This window comes from Nomia melanderi, chromosome 7, assembly GCF_051020985.1.
Source record: "Nomia melanderi isolate GNS246 chromosome 7, iyNomMela1, whole genome shotgun sequence".
Lineage (NCBI taxonomy): Eukaryota > Metazoa > Arthropoda > Insecta > Hymenoptera > Halictidae > Nomia > Nomia melanderi.
In genome coordinates, this window is record NC_135005.1 from 11,556,726 (window position 1) to 11,573,873 (window position 17,148).

At 50.8% G+C, this 17,148-nt stretch overlaps 2 protein-coding genes across 12 annotated transcripts in view; one reads left to right on the plus strand and one right to left on the minus strand.

Moving 5' to 3' along the window:
* Positions 1-17,148, minus strand: part of LOC116424941 (protein bric-a-brac 1) — a 224,825-nt gene that overhangs the window by 200,983 nt on the left and 6,694 nt on the right. For 4 of the 6 annotated variants that reach the window (XM_076368930.1, XM_076368936.1, XM_076368929.1 and 1 more), the window contains exons 1-2: positions 8,674-8,843; positions 7,824-7,864 (exon numbers count right to left, since the gene is read on the minus strand). The gene's annotated coding sequence lies outside the window, so the exon portion shown is untranslated. Of the gene's footprint in view, positions 1-7,823; positions 7,865-8,673; positions 8,845-17,148 lie in introns of those variants that run through there. The other 2 variants (XM_076368937.1, XM_076368931.1) reach the window with 2 other exon arrangements.
* On the plus strand, positions 801-16,300 carry metro (membrane palmitoylated protein 7-like protein metro). Of its 6 annotated transcripts, none has more exons than XM_031984570.2 (12): positions 802-817; positions 9,355-10,201; positions 11,069-11,355; positions 11,456-11,587; positions 11,892-11,918; positions 12,913-13,080; positions 13,275-13,346; positions 13,500-13,624; positions 13,702-13,826; positions 14,257-14,559; positions 14,714-15,057; positions 15,127-16,300. In XM_031984570.2, exons 2-12 carry the CDS (start codon positions 10,159-10,161, stop codon positions 15,301-15,303), a joined length of 1,803 nt encoding a protein of 600 aa, XP_031840430.1. In that variant the 5' UTR covers positions 802-817; positions 9,355-10,158; the 3' UTR covers positions 15,304-16,300. The 6 variants fall into 6 exon arrangements, with proteins under 6 accessions (XP_031840431.1, XP_031840430.1, XP_031840434.1 ...); XM_031984567.2 differs by lacking the exons at positions 802-817; positions 9,355-10,201 and adding exons at positions 10,303-10,437; positions 10,701-10,890; XM_031984569.2 differs by lacking the exons at positions 802-817; positions 9,355-10,201 and adding exons at positions 10,303-10,437; positions 10,701-10,890 and having other exon boundaries at positions 14,383-14,559.

Genomic DNA, 17,148 nt, shown 5'->3' on the forward strand with positions numbered 1-17,148 from the left:
TCGCCTCCACCTCCTCTTCCTCCTCCTCCTCCTCCTCCTCCTCCGCCGCCGCCGCCGCCTCCTCTTTCTCCTCCGTTTCTTCTCCCTACGTGCACCGTGCCGCCATATTTGCATATTTATAAGGGAATGTAATCGCAGAGCTCGGTTTTCGCCGCTCGTCGCTCGCTACCGTGGAAAGAATTCTCGCAAGATGGCGGAAAGATTCGAGGCAGACATGCGATCCGATTTCCTGCTCTCCCTACCGATACCTTACCGAACAACAACGTATCATCAACCCGACCGATCTAGAAGAAACAATCGGTGCTTCCTCCGCTCCCGTTCTCACCGCGGAAACGCGAACGGGGAACGAAAAAATCGGGTTGCATAGCAATGATACGTCTCGTATTTTCGAGCGGCTGTCTGGGTTCGGCGCCGAGTTCGAAGAAACCGAATCCGTTCTCCGCGGATAGGACTGGTCCGTTCGCGAATCGCGTTACGCATCTCGTTTCGAATTCGGACACCGCGGCCGTACGCGCAGTGGATAGGCGAGGCGATGATAATTCCCGCGGAGGCTTATCCCGACGATGGTCACTGGTAGTCCGTTCTCTCCATTCTCCGCGATGTTCGAGAATCGATCGAACGCTGGCATCGTTGGGCGACGAGGCCTCCCAGGTTTGCTTTGCAGTGTGTAAACAGCCGGAAAAGAGGGCAGAGAGGAACACCGCGTTCCCGCGCGGAGAACAAACGAGAGAGCAAAGGCAGAATTCGAAGAAAGAGAAGTAGAGGGAACGGTTCTTCGCTCGATTCTAGAGTTCTCCCCCGGCTCTGCTGTACGTAGGTACGTAAATACATGAAAACCGCTTTGGACCTATCGTTCGACCGATTTAGAGGCGAGCCAACGGATAAGTGGCAGTTCCTCTGCTCGCAGAAATATCGAATGTACTCCTCGAACGCGATACGAACGCGCTCGTGCTGGCGCTGGTGCTCGTGTTCGTGCTCGTGCTCGCGTTCATGTTCGCGCTGTTGTTGCCGAGTCGTTGCTCGCTGCTGCAACAGCTAGCGAATAAGCTACCGTACAATACCGACGAGTCACGATCGGCTCGTTACCGAGCATCTCCCTCGATATCGCGAATCATGAAATCATGAAAATCATCTACTCTCGGAATGGATCGTTCTTTCTTCTCCTCTCTTTTCTTCTCTTCTCGTCCCTTCTGATCTCTACTCTCCTTCGCTTCTGCCCTCCTTTCCCCCTAGTTCGAATAAGTGTTCGGTTACGCGTTTATTCCATCGTATCAACGATCACCGTCCTAACGCGATTCGCGCTGCCTCGTACCGGGGTTAGCAAACGCGTAATTCCATAGCCCGCGGTTCGTTGCAGGTTCATTCGTTTCTCCCGATCCTCGCGACTCTTCGAAACTCGTTTTCGTGCACCGTCTTCTCCCGATTTGTCCCCAGTTTTTCCCCGCTTTCATAATCTGTCCCGGCAATACTGACGAACTCCTCGTTGAGGGCACCCTTCGATAGCAGCGTCCATTACGCGTACAATAAAATCCACGGTTATCCTTCTAATACCGGCTACAATCTAATTTCAATGGAACAGAACACGGCGGATAGGGTAGAAACCCCGGGCGGGCTATTCGGCCGATCGGAAATGAAATTTCGATCGACGAAAGAGCCTCGTCACCGCCCGGAGAAATCTAACCTACAATTCGCATTAAGCAGCAATTTTTGCTCTACGGGGGGCCCGCCGCTCGAGCACAAAAGCAACGATCCGCGCGCACCGTCGCCGAACAGTTTTTCGAGTTTCGCTCCCGAATCGCGCGACGACCGGACATTCCCAGTAGAAACGCCCGTCGCTAGACACGTTAGATGATCGTCGTCGTCCGTGTAAAAATTGTACAAAGACGATCGACGTTTCTGCATCAGCACAATGCGTGGATTAATTAACATATATAACGACCGCGGCGATTCCGTTACTGTGCTACGTGTCATAACGCGACTTCCTGCGCTCATTAGCCGTAATCGATTGCCTTTTTTTTGTCGCGCTCGCGCGCTATTGCCATTTTCTATATGTTTTGTAAACCGGACGTTCTATCTGCGCGTTCAAGGATCGTAAAAACAATAATAAAAGCGCAGGCCGGTGTTTCCAACGCTCGTTGCGAATGTACGCCGCGGAGATAAGCGTGAGATCGCGAGCACGGCTCGTCGCCGAGGACGCAGTTGCCATTTGCGACTATCGCCGCGCGGAGTAACATTTCTGGTAATACCCCCGAGAATGAATCTCCACGGGGAGCGAGCCCGCGGGAGGTTGGAACCCCGCTGGATAAGAGGGAAACGCGATTACTCGGTTAACAGACCGATTAGAAAATCCGTCCTCGATCCAGTCGCCGATAGAAAGTCGAAAAAACCTATCGGGATGTCGTCCACGGTTATTGTTATTTCCACGGTTCACGGGAGCGAATCGTCTCGGAGCGTCGCGAGTAAATTAGACCAACGAGGCGGTAAAGGAGAAGTTTCCTTACGGGGGATACGGAGTCTCGCGCGATGCGATAAATTGGGAGACGCGTAATCGACCGTAAACCGAGGTTTACCGTTCACTTCGGGTTCGTCGAGTCGTGTAAACCGCGCGCACGGCCGGTCCGGTTCGGTCTCGTTCTAGGTCTGGGTCCCGGCCTCGGTCTCGGCCTCCCCAAATAGCGCGACAAAATTCGCGGCGAAAGTGACGACTCGCGTATCCGTCGTCAACGCGGGGCAACCGGGAGTTCTCTTCGCGCGCGAAAACTCGGAGGAGCTTGGCGAAGTTGGACGTTGCGCAAAACGCTGGACTTCCTATTACCATTTACATACAATCGAATCTATCGCGCATACATTTCCATACGGCAAGCAAGTAGGTCGTCTGCGAGCAACACCGAATAGATGTACTATAGAAAATATTAACGCGGTACGAGCATCTCTCGGCTTTCGCTCCGTCCAGAGATCGTTCTAGCCGTACCGATCCACGCCGGAATGTACGTTACGCGCCGTTAAATCTCACGCCGATATCCGTTTCCTCGTCGGGGTCGCGCCGGCAATGATTCGGCAACGCGGAAACTGAAACGAGACGTTCGGATCGAACAGAGAAGGCTGTCGGGACGGAAAGCGCGAGGCGGCGACAGGTGGGCAACGAGGTGATGCTCGAGGACCGGCTCGTTTTCCATCGACTTTCCGCGAAATATCGGCGACGAGAGCCGGCGCGAGGGGGACGAAGGAACAGGAGGGGACATAAATATTAATATAATAGCACTGATTGCGCTAGATCGCGACGGGTGGCGTGTGCCGCGTGGCGTGCGCCGCGCGGCGGGGTACACCAGGGAACAACGCGTTGCGAATAACGCGGCGGATAGAGGCGGTCGAGGCGAGAAACGAGGGGAAACCGGTAGGGGATGGTTCTGGGTTACGTCCGGTAGCATAGTGACATATCCGAGAGGAACGACCGGATCGCGCGGACGGCCGAGCGAGATCGCGCGCGGAGGAAAACGAAACGGGGGAGGAGAACGGGGACGGTGGATCCTCGCCGATAGAAAGAGAGGGTGAAGATGTCGAGCGAGCGGGAAACGGCCGAAATGAAAATCAAAACGGCAAACGGGAAGGAGTGAGCGAACGCGTCCGAACTGAAAAGAGTCGGCGAGATGGGAAGAGCGGCCGCCGGAGGAGAGAGCGAGATCGCGGGAGGGAAGGAGAGAGGACGGCACCGGAGGGAGGAAGAGCGAGATACGGGGTGCGAACGCGTTCCACCTCGAGCGTCGGGAGGTTTTCCGGGGGCGAGGGTGGCACCACGGGCATTAAATATACACGCTGATTTGTCGTCCGCGGATTGTCACCTCTGATAGCTTTCATTTTGTTGTATATCGGCGGCGGCCGCGCTCGCACCGCTCGCGCGCTACGCTTTTCGACGTAATTCGGCCCGCTTGATTGACTTTTCAGCTGGCCTTTATGGCGATATTCGTTGCGCGAACCCGCCACTCCCTGCTCGCCCCCCCGCCGCCGCGGACGAGTCGCGTCTCCCCTGCCCAGCCCTAGGCACCTTCTAGTAGATTTATCGGACAGGGAACGCGTGTCCTACCAGTTTTTCGTTCGAATACAGCCCGTCAACGAAACCATGACACGCCTGCCTGACTTTTCGTCGCGAGACCAAAGCCGGAGGCTGCCGTTCCCGAGGGCGACGTCGCTCGACAAATGCCCGCTTGTCTCGTCTCCGCGCGACGCGAGTCCCTCCGCAACGAGAAATACCGATCAACGCGTTACGATCGTAGTCCGTCGTCTTTTTCTTCCGAATCTGCCGTGATTCGGGAGTGTATACACGGGGTAATCTACCCGGTTCGTGCGCGAAAGAACGCGCTCATGCGGACTCCGCGACGGGAAAAAAGTTTTTCAATCTAGTTTTACGCCCCTCGTAACTATCGCTCGTCCACGCATCCTCCGCGCTGAACGAGTGTATAACGCGCGTCGACAAACTGGCGTAAACGATTGTTTCTTTCATCGATCGGTGACGACCGATCGCGAACCGAATCGAATTGAATCGAATCGCGAATTTCCGCGGCGAACCTTATCGCGGTCTGTTTTCACGAACTGCGCGGCCCGTGTTTTCTCAACACGGGACCCGCGGCGATTTTGAATAATATACCCTGGCGCGCATTTGTTTTAAATCGCTGGAATTCCGCCGGTATTGTCCACCGATGAAAACAACGCCCGGTCTTTACCGTTGTATTCCACGCACGATTCGTTGCGTCGCGCGGAGAATAAACGCTTCTTTCTTCGTTTCCCAGAAACTCGTCGTTCGCGGCTCGGCAGTGACGCTAAACGTACCCGCATTTCGGCGCGTACCTATCAGATAATCCGAATCGTTCTCGAGCTCTCATCCGTCGCTGTCGATCGGTATCCGACGGCAGGGCTCGCGATGCTGCGCTCACACCGATACCACGGCGAACCGCGATATCTTGTTACACCAGGACTATCACGAGCCATTCATCCGCCGCGTGGCCGCATCTCTTCTTTTCCCAACGATACAGCCGAGGCGCCCGACGGGGTGGAAACGCGTTTCTTTCCTCGCGACGCGGTATCCCCGATCGTCCGGCGTGCTTTCCGATCGTAAAACTTTTACCGTCTCATCCGTGTACTTGCAACGTTAAAGCTGCAGTAACCCTTTCGAGCGCGCAATTAGAGCAACCGTAAATTTTAATGTTTGCCATTCGAAATGAATAAGAACGGAACGAGAGGCGGGAAAGCGCTATGCGCCGGGAGGAATCGAGGATACCTTCGCGGCACAGGTTCGAGTGGGATGGGGGTGGAGGAGGAACAGCAGGGTCGCGCGAGTCTTTTCGATGGAATCGAAAGCGAAGGAAACGCGATCGCGACGGTGCCGACCGAATGCAGTCGCGACGCCGAAGAAGAAGGAACATAAAAGGGTTCGAGGGCTCTGTCTCGTGGTCTGAGGGTCGCTCGCTCGTTCGCTCGTCCGCGCGCGCGCGCGCGCTAGCTCGCTCGCGGCTACGCGATAACGTTACGCGGCGGTTATTGGAAATAGTCTGGTCGATCTACCCCACAGTGAAATACACACAGCTCGGCGAGCCTACGTCATACCTTGGCGTATGTACATTATTCATAGCCATCGGTGAAAAGGGCGCCAGCCGTATTACGTATGCCACGGGTTATTATGCCCTCTAAATGTTTAATGTGTTTGCCTTCCTTCTCCGGCCACCGATGTGGCTTTATGTTTTACTAACTAAATTACTATTTTTCTTCTATCACTCCTTCAACGTTAACGTCATCAGCATCGATTCGTCGCTTTCGTACCTTCCCCGCCTCCGTTGCCGTTTCCCTCCTGCCGGTACCCCCACGGCTCGCCGTTGGTCCGTGCACGCGTCCTCTCGACCCCCCTTCCTCTGAACAACTCCAACTTTTATGCGCCGTTTCCCCGATATTTCATCACCACCCTACGTTGTGTTTGCTTTCAGTGGGCCGTTTATCGCGCTCAACGGTTCGATTAAGAATATCTCGCGTTGTCGACTGACCGGCACCGAAGATAACGATAGTTCGTCCCTCGTCGGATCGTTCGGAGCGTCCGCGGGAGGGAAAGGACAGACGGGGTGGATCGACTGGCACGCGCCGCGTGCCTCGAATCTACCACCTCCGATAATTTCAAACGATTCGCGCGTACGACGAGACGGACCGACTCGATGGACGAACAGATCGCCGGCTGACTAGCTGGATATGGTTGTTTACAGAATTAATATCGTATGGACGTTCCTTGAGAATGCAACGGATACGGAGGCTACGGGGAGAGAATGGACGGGGTCGTTAAAACCGCGGATCTGCTAAAACGCGCAACACCGAAACGCGAAACCCGCCGGAAAGTTTGAAATTTACTGCTCGACATATTGGCTGCGAAAGCACACGAAATTAAGGCTAGTAAAACACTTTCCTGACACCTAGCACGCCTCTCGCTCTGCGCCAGCCCACCTACCCTCGGCCTCTACCCTTCGGCAGACCTCACTGTCTCGCGGACCGTTCGTTCGTTTCGGCGAAACGGACGACGCTCTGTACCGATAACTTCTCCTTTATATTTATCAGCGTTCCCTAAAGCCGCGCCATTTCGTACTACTGCGAATTCCTGCGAACAACACGCAAACTTACTCCCCGCGAGATTGATCCACTGATCCGAAAAACTGCCCGAACACGATTTTTAAGCTGCTCGGTTCTCGTTCGGGCAAACAATTGCGACAATCGTTTCCGGAAATCCATCTCGGAAATAACGATCGTCTGAATTACGTATCGAATATCAAAAACAGCGTGGCTACTCCCGACGCAACGATCGCGTACGAAGGTAGTCGGTTTCTCGATTGAAACGTCGGAACGTTTTGCAAACGTATCGGTAAAATAGACTCGGAACTGTGGAGGAAACGCCGCGACCTCCCCTCTTCGCAACGATGTTTCACAAGCGGACTTTCTTTTCTGTACAAATTACAATTGTGCATTGCGCAATAAAGCCGTGGTCGCACGGACGTTAAGATAACGACATAGTCATTTTTCTTAGTTGCGAACGAGAGCCGACGTTACGGCGGCCGCGATATGAATTTTGGTGGAACGGGGAACGCGAACGCGAGCCGTGCTCGATCGGAAAATTGAAATTGAAGCGTATTTAAGGCGGACGAGTCCGATAACCGCGTTAACTTCGCGTAGGCGTGTTTGTCGCCGCGGCGCGGGTCTTTCAATGGATTTAAAACGGATCGCCGCGAACGCGGCACTCCTTTAATCGTGCATCTATCGATACGGCGATACGCGTTGCAGGCATCCGATGTCCATGCTTTTAACGTGAAACTGTTTAACTGGCCGGTGCCGGCTCGGAATAACGGCGCAATCAAAATTTTTAACCGCAACAATATTTGTAGTTTTCCGAGTCAATTTTTCACGTTGCGATCGGGACCGTTGATTCGAGCAGCCCCGGATCGTTTACTCCGCCGTGTATCTCGCATATCGAATATCGCCGATTGAACTTCCCCACTTTTCCCATTTACGAAACTTGTCGATCAGACTTGCCGATTGGCTCGGTCGCTCCGGGTTCTTATCAAAAATGCATGCCAACACCGGAGACCGGAACGCACCGATGCGGGACCGTAACCGCCATCTAGCAGGAGCGAGGCTAGTACCCAGGCATCGTGCGATCGATAGTGCAGAAAGCCGGTATCCTCTGTCGTGCATGCATCGCTCGTCGGTGAATAGACGCGATTTGAAAATCGATTCGGAAATATCGCGAGAAGGATGGTGAAAACGGAAAACCGGAGGAAAAGTAAAAACAATAAACTTACCAAAGTGACGAATGGAAAATAAACGAGGGTAACGGGAGTAACTGCAACAAACGAAACAAATAAACCATAAACGATACGCCATGAGCATTTGATATTTTTGTTTTTTTTTCTTTTTTTTTTTTGTTCAATAAAAACGATCGATTTTCTGTGAGTTACAGCTTTTTATTGACAACACATTTTCCGCTCGACCTTAGGGTTGCATATATTGCGTGACGTCGAAGCGGCGATTCACAACAATAAGTATGCGTTACTTGATTTACAATGTTCTCCTATAAATAAATAAATTAGCCGCTAAGCAGGGCAGAGCACCGCTGCAGCCCAATACAATGTTACCCTCGAGACACCTACCCGCCGCACACTTTGATTCTTTCTGGGTGGATCGATAGAAATTGCTAACCCTTAATTCTAAACAACATCTTCGTTCCCGAGGCTTGACGCGCGTCGTTTCGAAGCGAGAACCTCGAAGTGGCCGGTGAATCGTTCGCGAATGATCGCCGGTCGCGATGAAATTAAGAATTAATCGGCTGTCGTCGAATTCGGGAAGATCGAGTTCGCACGGGACCCGCGGTACACAACCACTTGTGGCTCGGGAACACGAGATATACGCGTGTGCCGATCTCGGCGAGCGAGGCACGTTTATCGCGCGACCGGGAGCGCGGGCAAGCTTTAACCGCTGACGGAGCATCGTTTCGCAAAACGGTCCTGGTTGCCTTCGAAATCGACGCACCGAACGGCCCACGAGGACTCCGAGTTTTCTTCGGAATTCCGACAGAAGACCGTGCGTGTCAACGCCATGTCAAATTTCGAGTGGCGTTGTTCGGCGAAAGTAAAAAGAAGTCGATCATCTTACCGAGACTGAACAAAGGGAAAATTACAGGTTCCTCGTAACGATTACCAGCAAAAATTTCACTCGGGAAAACAACACAGAATTCACAAAACATTCGGAACCTAGCGGCGAGACGTTTCGTGCAGACAACTGCATGTATACACAGTCGACGGTGCCGCCGCCTGGAGGCGACGTCGGGAACTCGATGGAGCATCGCGACCGCGTAATTTCAAATCGTCTGTCTCGTTCTTCTCGACCGTGGATTCAAAACGTCGTGATTACGAGAAAATAGATTGGACGGTTCGAAGAAACAACATTATTTTCTTCCTTGTGAATTATAGTCTAGGTGGTATTCAGGTTTTCATTTATATTCAACATCGGGCGACGTTCTGCAGTTTTCTTTTGATAGAGATAATTATTATATATGTGATGTTTGTATTAAATAATCTTATGTACTCGCGCGTACACGCGTATAAAATTCATTCTCTCAGAACGTGTGTAATACTGATCGTTGAAATGAACTAAGTACCGTTCTAACCTCATGTGGAATGGCAAAAGTTATACCACGAAATTGTTTACCACCCCGTCTAGTATACACCTACAAAAACATGGAAACGTTGAAATTGTTTCGCGTACGAATGAAAAGCGTTGATCGTTCCCCTTCCTCGTTCTCTACTGTCAGCCCTCTTTGTTCGATGCACACAGTTCCAACGGGGGTAACGGAACGAGAGGGAGGGACAGTCGGGCAGCTCGAAAAACAACGAAAATCACCGAGCGAGGAAAGGGAAAAATTGGGATCAGGGCACGCGAACGCTGAACCGCAAACACGAAAGTATGGATTGAAATAAATAGACCGAAGCAACGTATCGAATAAAGGGAAGAAAGGCGAGGGGTGGCGATGCCAGAGTGGAAGGGAGAGAGGGAGAAGTACGGGCGGCAGTGGTGGAAGCAGTGGCGCCTTTAAAGATGGCTTCGGTGGGTAGCATGGCGTGGAGCGAGCAAACCGAAAAATTGTGGAAAATCCTTGAAGAGTTCGCGAGTATCGGGTAAACAGGGTGCCGGACCGTGTATCGGAGAAACAGTCGAGAGGGTGTGTTCGTGGCGGCCGCGAGCAAAGCGCTCGTGATTCGAGGATGTTCGGCCGACCGTGGAGGGGAAGAGGAATCTCGACGCGATGCGGAGAGAGCAGACGAATCTAGCCGCACTCGTCATACTACCCCGTGTCGAGTGACAGTCGCTTACGTAACGGATTATTCTCGCTATGATAACGATATTCCAGCCGCGGACGCGAAACAAGAAACTATTTTACCGGGTTATTCGCGGCGGCGCTGGCCAGCAGCAATCCGCTCGAAATAAGCATCGCGACTGACCTGAATTTCCTCTGTCGCTCGTCCCGATATCTCAGCGTGTTACGCTCCCGTTCGACGCTGCGCTGCCCGTTCTCACCTTCATCCGGGAGTCGCCGGGAAATAACCGAAACGGAGCTGGTCGTCGCGGTGGAATGAAATTATGACAGCGGCGCTCGTCATGGAAAACGTGAATTGGGATCCCGGTGAGTAATTTTGCGTACCACCTGTCCGCGGAAAACGTTCCATCGGCCTTCTCTAACGGGGCTCGTCGTCCGGCGGAGCCGTCGTTTGTTTTCGTCGACGGATATCGGCGACGGCGATGCGTGCGGACGTCACCAATTTAAAAATAGCGGTTCCTCGTGGTGTCGAAGGCGTGGATTTTTACCGGTTCGATCGAACGGGATACCCTCCGCGAACCGAAACGCACCGCGCACGACAGGTGCGAGCGGTCTATTTTTATCTGCTGCCGATTCGCGGTTTTTCGCGCGGCTCTTTCGCTTATTATTCGAGCCAAACGAATTCTGACGGTCGTTCGGGTCGGTTAGCCGCGCGTCTTCCTATTTTCGCGGGTTTCCGCTTGCCCCCGCAGGGTTAACCGGTCAACCGATCGATCGACTAACGCGCGTCGTTTACATTTGCTCTGGCGTTTCGATGATTCTCACGCTAACCCTTTGCTTGTTTTCTTATATATGATATATCCAGCAGCGGCATCAGTTCACCGCTATTCGCGTTTACTGCGGTAAAATCTTCGTCGGATCGATTTTATTCGCGCTTAAATATGCGAATCGGCCCCACAACGAAACCGAACGACGTGCCCTTTCATTTCTTTCACGAACGGAAAAGGAGAAGCATCGCTTGAGCGGTCGCAGGAAATTAATTTATCGATCAGAAGGTAAATGTGTCGTGCACCGGACGTTTCCGAGTCGCGCTCGAACAACGCGCTGTGCTCGTTCGTTCGCGCCGCAACTCCGGTAACAAAACCCTTCCCTCACCCTGCTCGTCTCTCTCCTCTAATAATTCCAACAGCGAGGAACACGTCTTTCACGGTAATTTCGTTGTCTGGTTTCCAGCGTTGTCCAAGCTCTTGAATTCTCTTCAAGAGAACAAAAACGAAATACCCAGCTGCACGGACGAGGAGTTCGGCTTCCTGAGCGATTTGCTGCAGTCGAAGGAATTGAACGCATTGGTGAATGTCCACAATAAAATTGTGAACAATGTCAAGGACGACAAGTTCTTCCCGGTTCTCTCGAATTCCATGGACATCGACATCGAGGTTTTGGACTTGCTGTCGACGAAAACGCACATCTCGAAAGACTGCAAAGAGTTGTTCCATCTTCTCCAAAAACCGCACATACAGGTAGCAACGCGTTTCGAAGTGTCCCGATACTTCTTCGTGGACGGATAATCGGTTGAAAGCATTGGGAGAGACGCGATTCGAACGAAAACGTTTGTTGCAGGGCCTTTTGTGCGCGCACGACGCGGTCGCTCAGAAGGACTATTATCCCCGTTTGCCGGAAATCCCTCTGGAAGTGGACGAGGACGAGGAAACGGTGAAGATCGTGCAGTTGGTGAAGTCGAACGAGCCCTTGGTACGTCAGATAGGCCGCACGTTCGGTACTTATTTAGAGTGTCTATGAGATTTGTCGCTCGATTAACACGGTAAAGAGACTAGAGAACTAACGAGCGATAGCGTAAACGTTTTTGCCGTAAATTACGTCGATTTGCATGGGAGTTGATCCTGATTAATCCTTTTGTACCGGCGTAGACGCGTCGTGGCCCCGTAACACAGTATCTCGTAGTATCGAATATATATCCTGAAGTATCGCGCGAGCGATCCTCAGAACACTTCTCAAGTAATCACGTGTTTCTTTCATCGTCAAACTTGCTTCGAAGTGTGGCACTGGCGGTGAACCGATCGTGGTAAGTCGCCTTCAAGCCGAAACATCTACACAGGCCTGTACACGTTTCATGCGTATCACGTCGATGCGCAAGTACGATTTTGTAGTGTGATTTTCTGTTCGGTTCCTTTTATTTCAGTTAGATCGGGCATCCATCAGACCTCGGAACATCTTTTTTAGTTTCCGCTATACGATCACGCACCTCTATACTTGATGGAATGAGAATAGAGCGTGAACGAGCCGCGCTGTAAATAGATCGCTGTTTTCTTCACCCTCCACGCTAATTCATTCATTTATTCATTTATTAATAGATTCATTTATTCATTTATTAATGTATTAATTTATTAATTCATTAATATATTAACCTCGCTTCCATCTTGAATTCACAGACCTTGCGTCCATTCGAATCCCGTTAGTTTGTGTTTTTCTGTTTGTGATTTTTGCTTGTAAATAAAACGATTTCTCCGTCGTAACTATTGTATCCTATGTTATTGTCCCGCATGTCCTCATACGAGTGTCGAGAATCTCTCGAGTTAACGCGTACCCCGCGAATCAATTCGAAACCCGATCATTCGAAAGAATCATTTCTCCGCGCTGGGAGGGTTAACCGATAACCACGCGACATTTCGTGACGCGTTTATTCATTTACGCCACTCGAGAGATTTTCAGCCAAGAAGTGTGTTCGTATCAATCACTTTGAACGCGGTCGTGTCTCATACAAGCTCCATATCTACGCGTACGATCGACGAATAGCGTCGCACAGCGACTTCGATCGGGCGCGCGATTGCGCCTTCGCGAACGATCCTCCTTCTTTCTATCATTTCCTTCTTCTTCTTCTTCTTCTTCTTCTTCCTCTTCTTCTTCTTCATCTTCTTCTTCTTCTTCTTCTTTTTCTTCTTCTTCTTCTTCTTTTCCTCGGCTCTTTGTTTTACTCATCTTTTACAACGAACGAAGGCGCACCCCAGCCCGCGCGTCCCGTAACGCAATCAAAGTACTAGTTTACGCATTGACGATAGGGGGCGACCATAAAAACGTGCGAAGACACCGGCAAGATCGTGATAGCGCGAATAATGCACGGCGGAGCAGCCGATAGATCCGGTCTCATTCACGTCGGCGACGAGGTTTGCGAGGTCAACGGCATCAGCGTCGAGGGGAAAACTCCGAACTGTGTTCTCAAGATACTGGTAGGTCGCACAGACTTTTTTCGCCTTTGAAGCATTATTTTGTAAGCCGATCTCCCTCGAGGAACATACATTGTCGAAATCATTTCCTCTTTTCTTTCTGCTGATTTACGATTGAAACTTTAGTCATAGATTGCAAATAAATGCGAGCAAAACGCAGGCTTGCGGAGATAACAGCCGGGTATCGTCTCTTTCAGCAAAATTCAGAGGGCACGATCACGTTTAAAATTGTTCCGGCGGACAGCAAAGGAGGTATTCGAGAAAGTAAGGTACGTTCGAAGAATCGGAGTCTGTTGTAGAAACATCGCCGGAACGAAAGAGTAGTTTTTCGTGGTTCTTGAGAAAAGAGCACGCCCGGTTCGGCTAGGTTTAAGGGAATCACTGAAACAACGATCCGATAATAAATTGTGGTTGCGCGACAGGTACGCGTCAGGGCGCATTTTTCGTACAAGGCTTCGGACGATCCGTACATACCTTGCAAAGAGGCTGGACTCGACTTCACCAAGGGTGACGTTCTTCACATCGTCAGCCAGGATGACGCTTATTGGTACGAATCCAACCGCTCGATTCGTTGTTTTACGCACACGGAATCACGCTGCAATTATTACATTCGTTTCGAAATAGGTGGCAGGCCAGACGCGAAGGTGATCGAAATATGAGAGCTGGCTTGATCCCCAGTAGAGCTCTTCAGGAAAGACAAATTATTCTTCAGAGACAAAAGAAGGAAAAAACCGATGACGACAATATAAGTAAGTCGCTCGGTTTTGCGCTCGTTCGAAATGTACGTACAATAATTTTACCAGGGTTTCCTAAACTTCGTTCCACGGAGAAAGATAGAGGGAGAAGATAGAGCAACGACGGGAAGAGGGAACACGAAGAACGTTTGGGAAACTTTGGTAGAAAAGAATTGCAATTGTTCTTGTCGTTTCATAATATGGTGGTTTGTAGTTTTAGTGAAGTTTGCAAATCCGATGGCATGCGAAATACGCGCGTTAAGCGATGCTAACATAGCGTTATTGCTAACAAAAAGAACGAAAGAACGAAAGAAAGCAAAAAAAAAAAAAGTATACGAAAGAAAGAAAAGAAAGACGAGAATATCGCGATGAGACAATCGTATGAGAGCTGGTCAAGGCTGCTGTTCTTAACGGATGTTGGCCTGACGACCTAACCGTCGGTTAGGCTTGTGTTCTGTTCCAGTGCCTTTGCCTTCATTGTGCCCCCGTCCCAGTACCTCTTTGCACGCCTCGCCCACAAAGTGCAACTTGCAGGGAGTAAAAACTAAAAAAATCATGTATGACGCTGCAGAGAACGACGATTTCGACCGGGAAGAAATACCGACCTACGAAGAGGTCGCGAAGCTCTACCCGAGACCAGGTCTCTACCGGCCGGTGGTTCTGATCGGGCCACCGGGAGTTGGCAGGAACGAGCTCAAGAGGCGACTCATGGCCGCCGATCCCGATAAGTACAAGACGCCCGTGCCTTGTAAGTTTTCGTCTCCCGTGGCCCCCGTCCCGTTCCACCTGCCCCGCGTTCGCCGACTCGATCCACGCGTTTCACGCTCGGCTCCTTCGAACGCACTCTTCCCACGATAATACCCGGCGATATCTCTGGATGACGTTTACACGTTTCTCTTCAGATACCTCGAGACCACCGAGACCGGGCGAGATCAACGGTAAAGAGTACCATTTCGTGAGCCGTGAAAACATGGAGGAGGAAATCGACGCTGGCAAGTTTATAGAGTACGGCGAGTACAAGGGCAATCTGTACGGTACCAGTTCCGAGAGCGTGAGCTCCTTGATAAACGCCGGTTACGTGTGCCTCCTGAACCCGCACTATCAAGCTCTCAAGATGCTGCGTACGCCGCAAACGAAACCGTACGTGATATACGTGAAACCGCCGAGGTTCGAAATATTGAAAGAAACGAGGAACGACGCAAGAGCCAGATCGACCTTCGACGAGAGCAACTCTCGGGGATTCACGGTAAGAACCGTCGCCGGGTCGTTCGGGTCCGAAACGGCGGGTTCATTCGTTCGTTTCGCTTGTCCCCAGGACGAGGAGTTTCAAGAAATCCTGCACAGCGCGGCCAGGATAGAATTTCTGTACTCCCATCTGTTCGACGAAGTGATAGTGAACGCGGATCTCTCTATGGCGTTCGAGCAACTGGTGAACGCGGTTCATCGAGTAGAATCGGAACCGCTCTGGGTACCTGCTTCGTGGGTTCAATAAATCTCGCTTGGACGAGAACAGACCGAACGGTCGAGAAGACCGGGACGAACGAGTCTGTTTGTTATCGATGCTCCCTAAACACTTACATAAGACCGACGATGCTTTTCTTGAAGTTTCTCAGGCAAAATTCTTCGGTAAACCGCATTCGGACTTTCTCCTCCTATCTTCTACGATGTTTAGAGTTGCCCGATACTTCCGAGTAATACTTTCTACCCGTAGACACGCGTAAGCCGTGAGTTCGAGCTTACAGGTATTTCTATCACATATTCCATTACGAGCGATCGTTTCACGTTAGCTCCGTCGTCACCGCCAGGTCGCGAGCAACACTCCTCAGATAATGAATCGGTGGTTCGACGTGGGACTTGACGAATACCCGCGGTTTATCGAATATTTTTGCAAAATAAAAAAAATACCTTGTTCCAAATGGTTCCGTCGTTACACGGTCCGTTGCGCGTTCGACGCTCATTTTTAAGATCTGGACTGCCTCGGGTCGCGAACCCGGCGATCGCGTCGCGACTTATCGCCGGCGAATGCAAATCGGTCTGTCTACGAGGTATGTAGATCAGCGACGCGTCTCAAGGTGTATCGAGGGGAACGCAAGAACCGCGTTAATGTTCTTACGTAATACTGGGATCAACGATTGTAAATGATGCATCGCTTGGACGGATAGGAAATTTAAAGTAATTCGAAATGTTCGACATTGAGATAGGCGCGAACGCGCACGCGCGCGAGCGCTGCTACCACGCATGACCTTTGATCCCAATTGTTGTTGATTGTTGCCAAATAAGTATCGTACCTAGAACATGGTGGGAATCACCTCACGTTTATTGTATTTTTCACTCGATCAGCATTGCCACGATATCGCTATTTTTTTCATAATTAAAGGGCTGCCAGCGCGAGGAACGTTTATGCGCGCTATCGTGTCAGCGTTGCATTAAATAGCTCATCCTCGATGTAAACTCTGTATGTTATCAGAAATATAGCATTACACTTTGAATCACGTCTAATTACCATTGCCTCTCCACCCTGTCCCCATCGTGCAAAGGAAATTACTTCTTCTTCCTCGAAGAGCTGGAACCAGTTCGCCGATGATAGATCAACTATATCGCTGAATACGCTAGTAATTCTACGATTGTGCATCGATAAAAAGAAGAAGAAGAAGAAGAAGAAGAAGATTAAGAATAAGAGCAGGAGAACGAGCGAAAGAAAGAAGAGGAAGAAGAAGAGTAAAACATTCTTGACTCGTTAGGTGCGCTTACGACATGGATCCATAAAAAGACCCGTAGCCCCGGTTGTTTTTCGTGCTGGCGTCGTAACATTAATTCTTTTCAACATTGACGCTGATCCGCATGAGACCGTATCGTACAAATGCGAACACTCTTACGCCGCGAATGACAACGAACGGTCTGCTCCCGACGGAGTCATTGGTTTTTCGGTTGATAACGAATCGTAACGAAATGAAATTTACGCGGCGCGGACAGGCTTCTTTACGAGGAACGAATAAACGGGCAACGCGGAGCATTTAAAACTCTATTTTTAGTAGGTTCGGATTTTCTAATTGATCTTGAATCAGCGAAACTTCGAAGCACGTGCGCGCGTCTCACCTCGCGGTTAGCATCGGTCTGTTACCGAACGAAAATAGATTGAAACGATACCGAGGGAGAAGATCACGAGTACGCATCAACTTCGAACCCGATCATTCCTCGACGTCTTAAACACAAAAGGCGTATGGAAATCGTTTCGAATCGAGAATGTTTCCTCGGGCGTCTCGCAGGATTTCCGTTGAATATTCGCAAAAGAAAAGTGCCCCGTCGTTTCCCATTAAACAAATCCCGAAGAGTATCA

Coding starts and splice junctions, on each gene's coding strand:
- metro (XM_031984567.2), top strand. CDS start 10,318: ATGCGTGCGGACGTCACCAATTTAAAAATAGCGGTTCCTCGTGGTGTC. Junction 11,919..12,912: donor CTGGCGGTGAACCGATCGTG/GTAAGTCGCCTT, acceptor CATTGACGATAG/GGGGCGACCATAAAAACGTG. Junction 15,058..15,126: donor GCAACTCTCGGGGATTCACG/GTAAGAACCGTC, acceptor GCTTGTCCCCAG/GACGAGGAGTTTCAAGAAAT.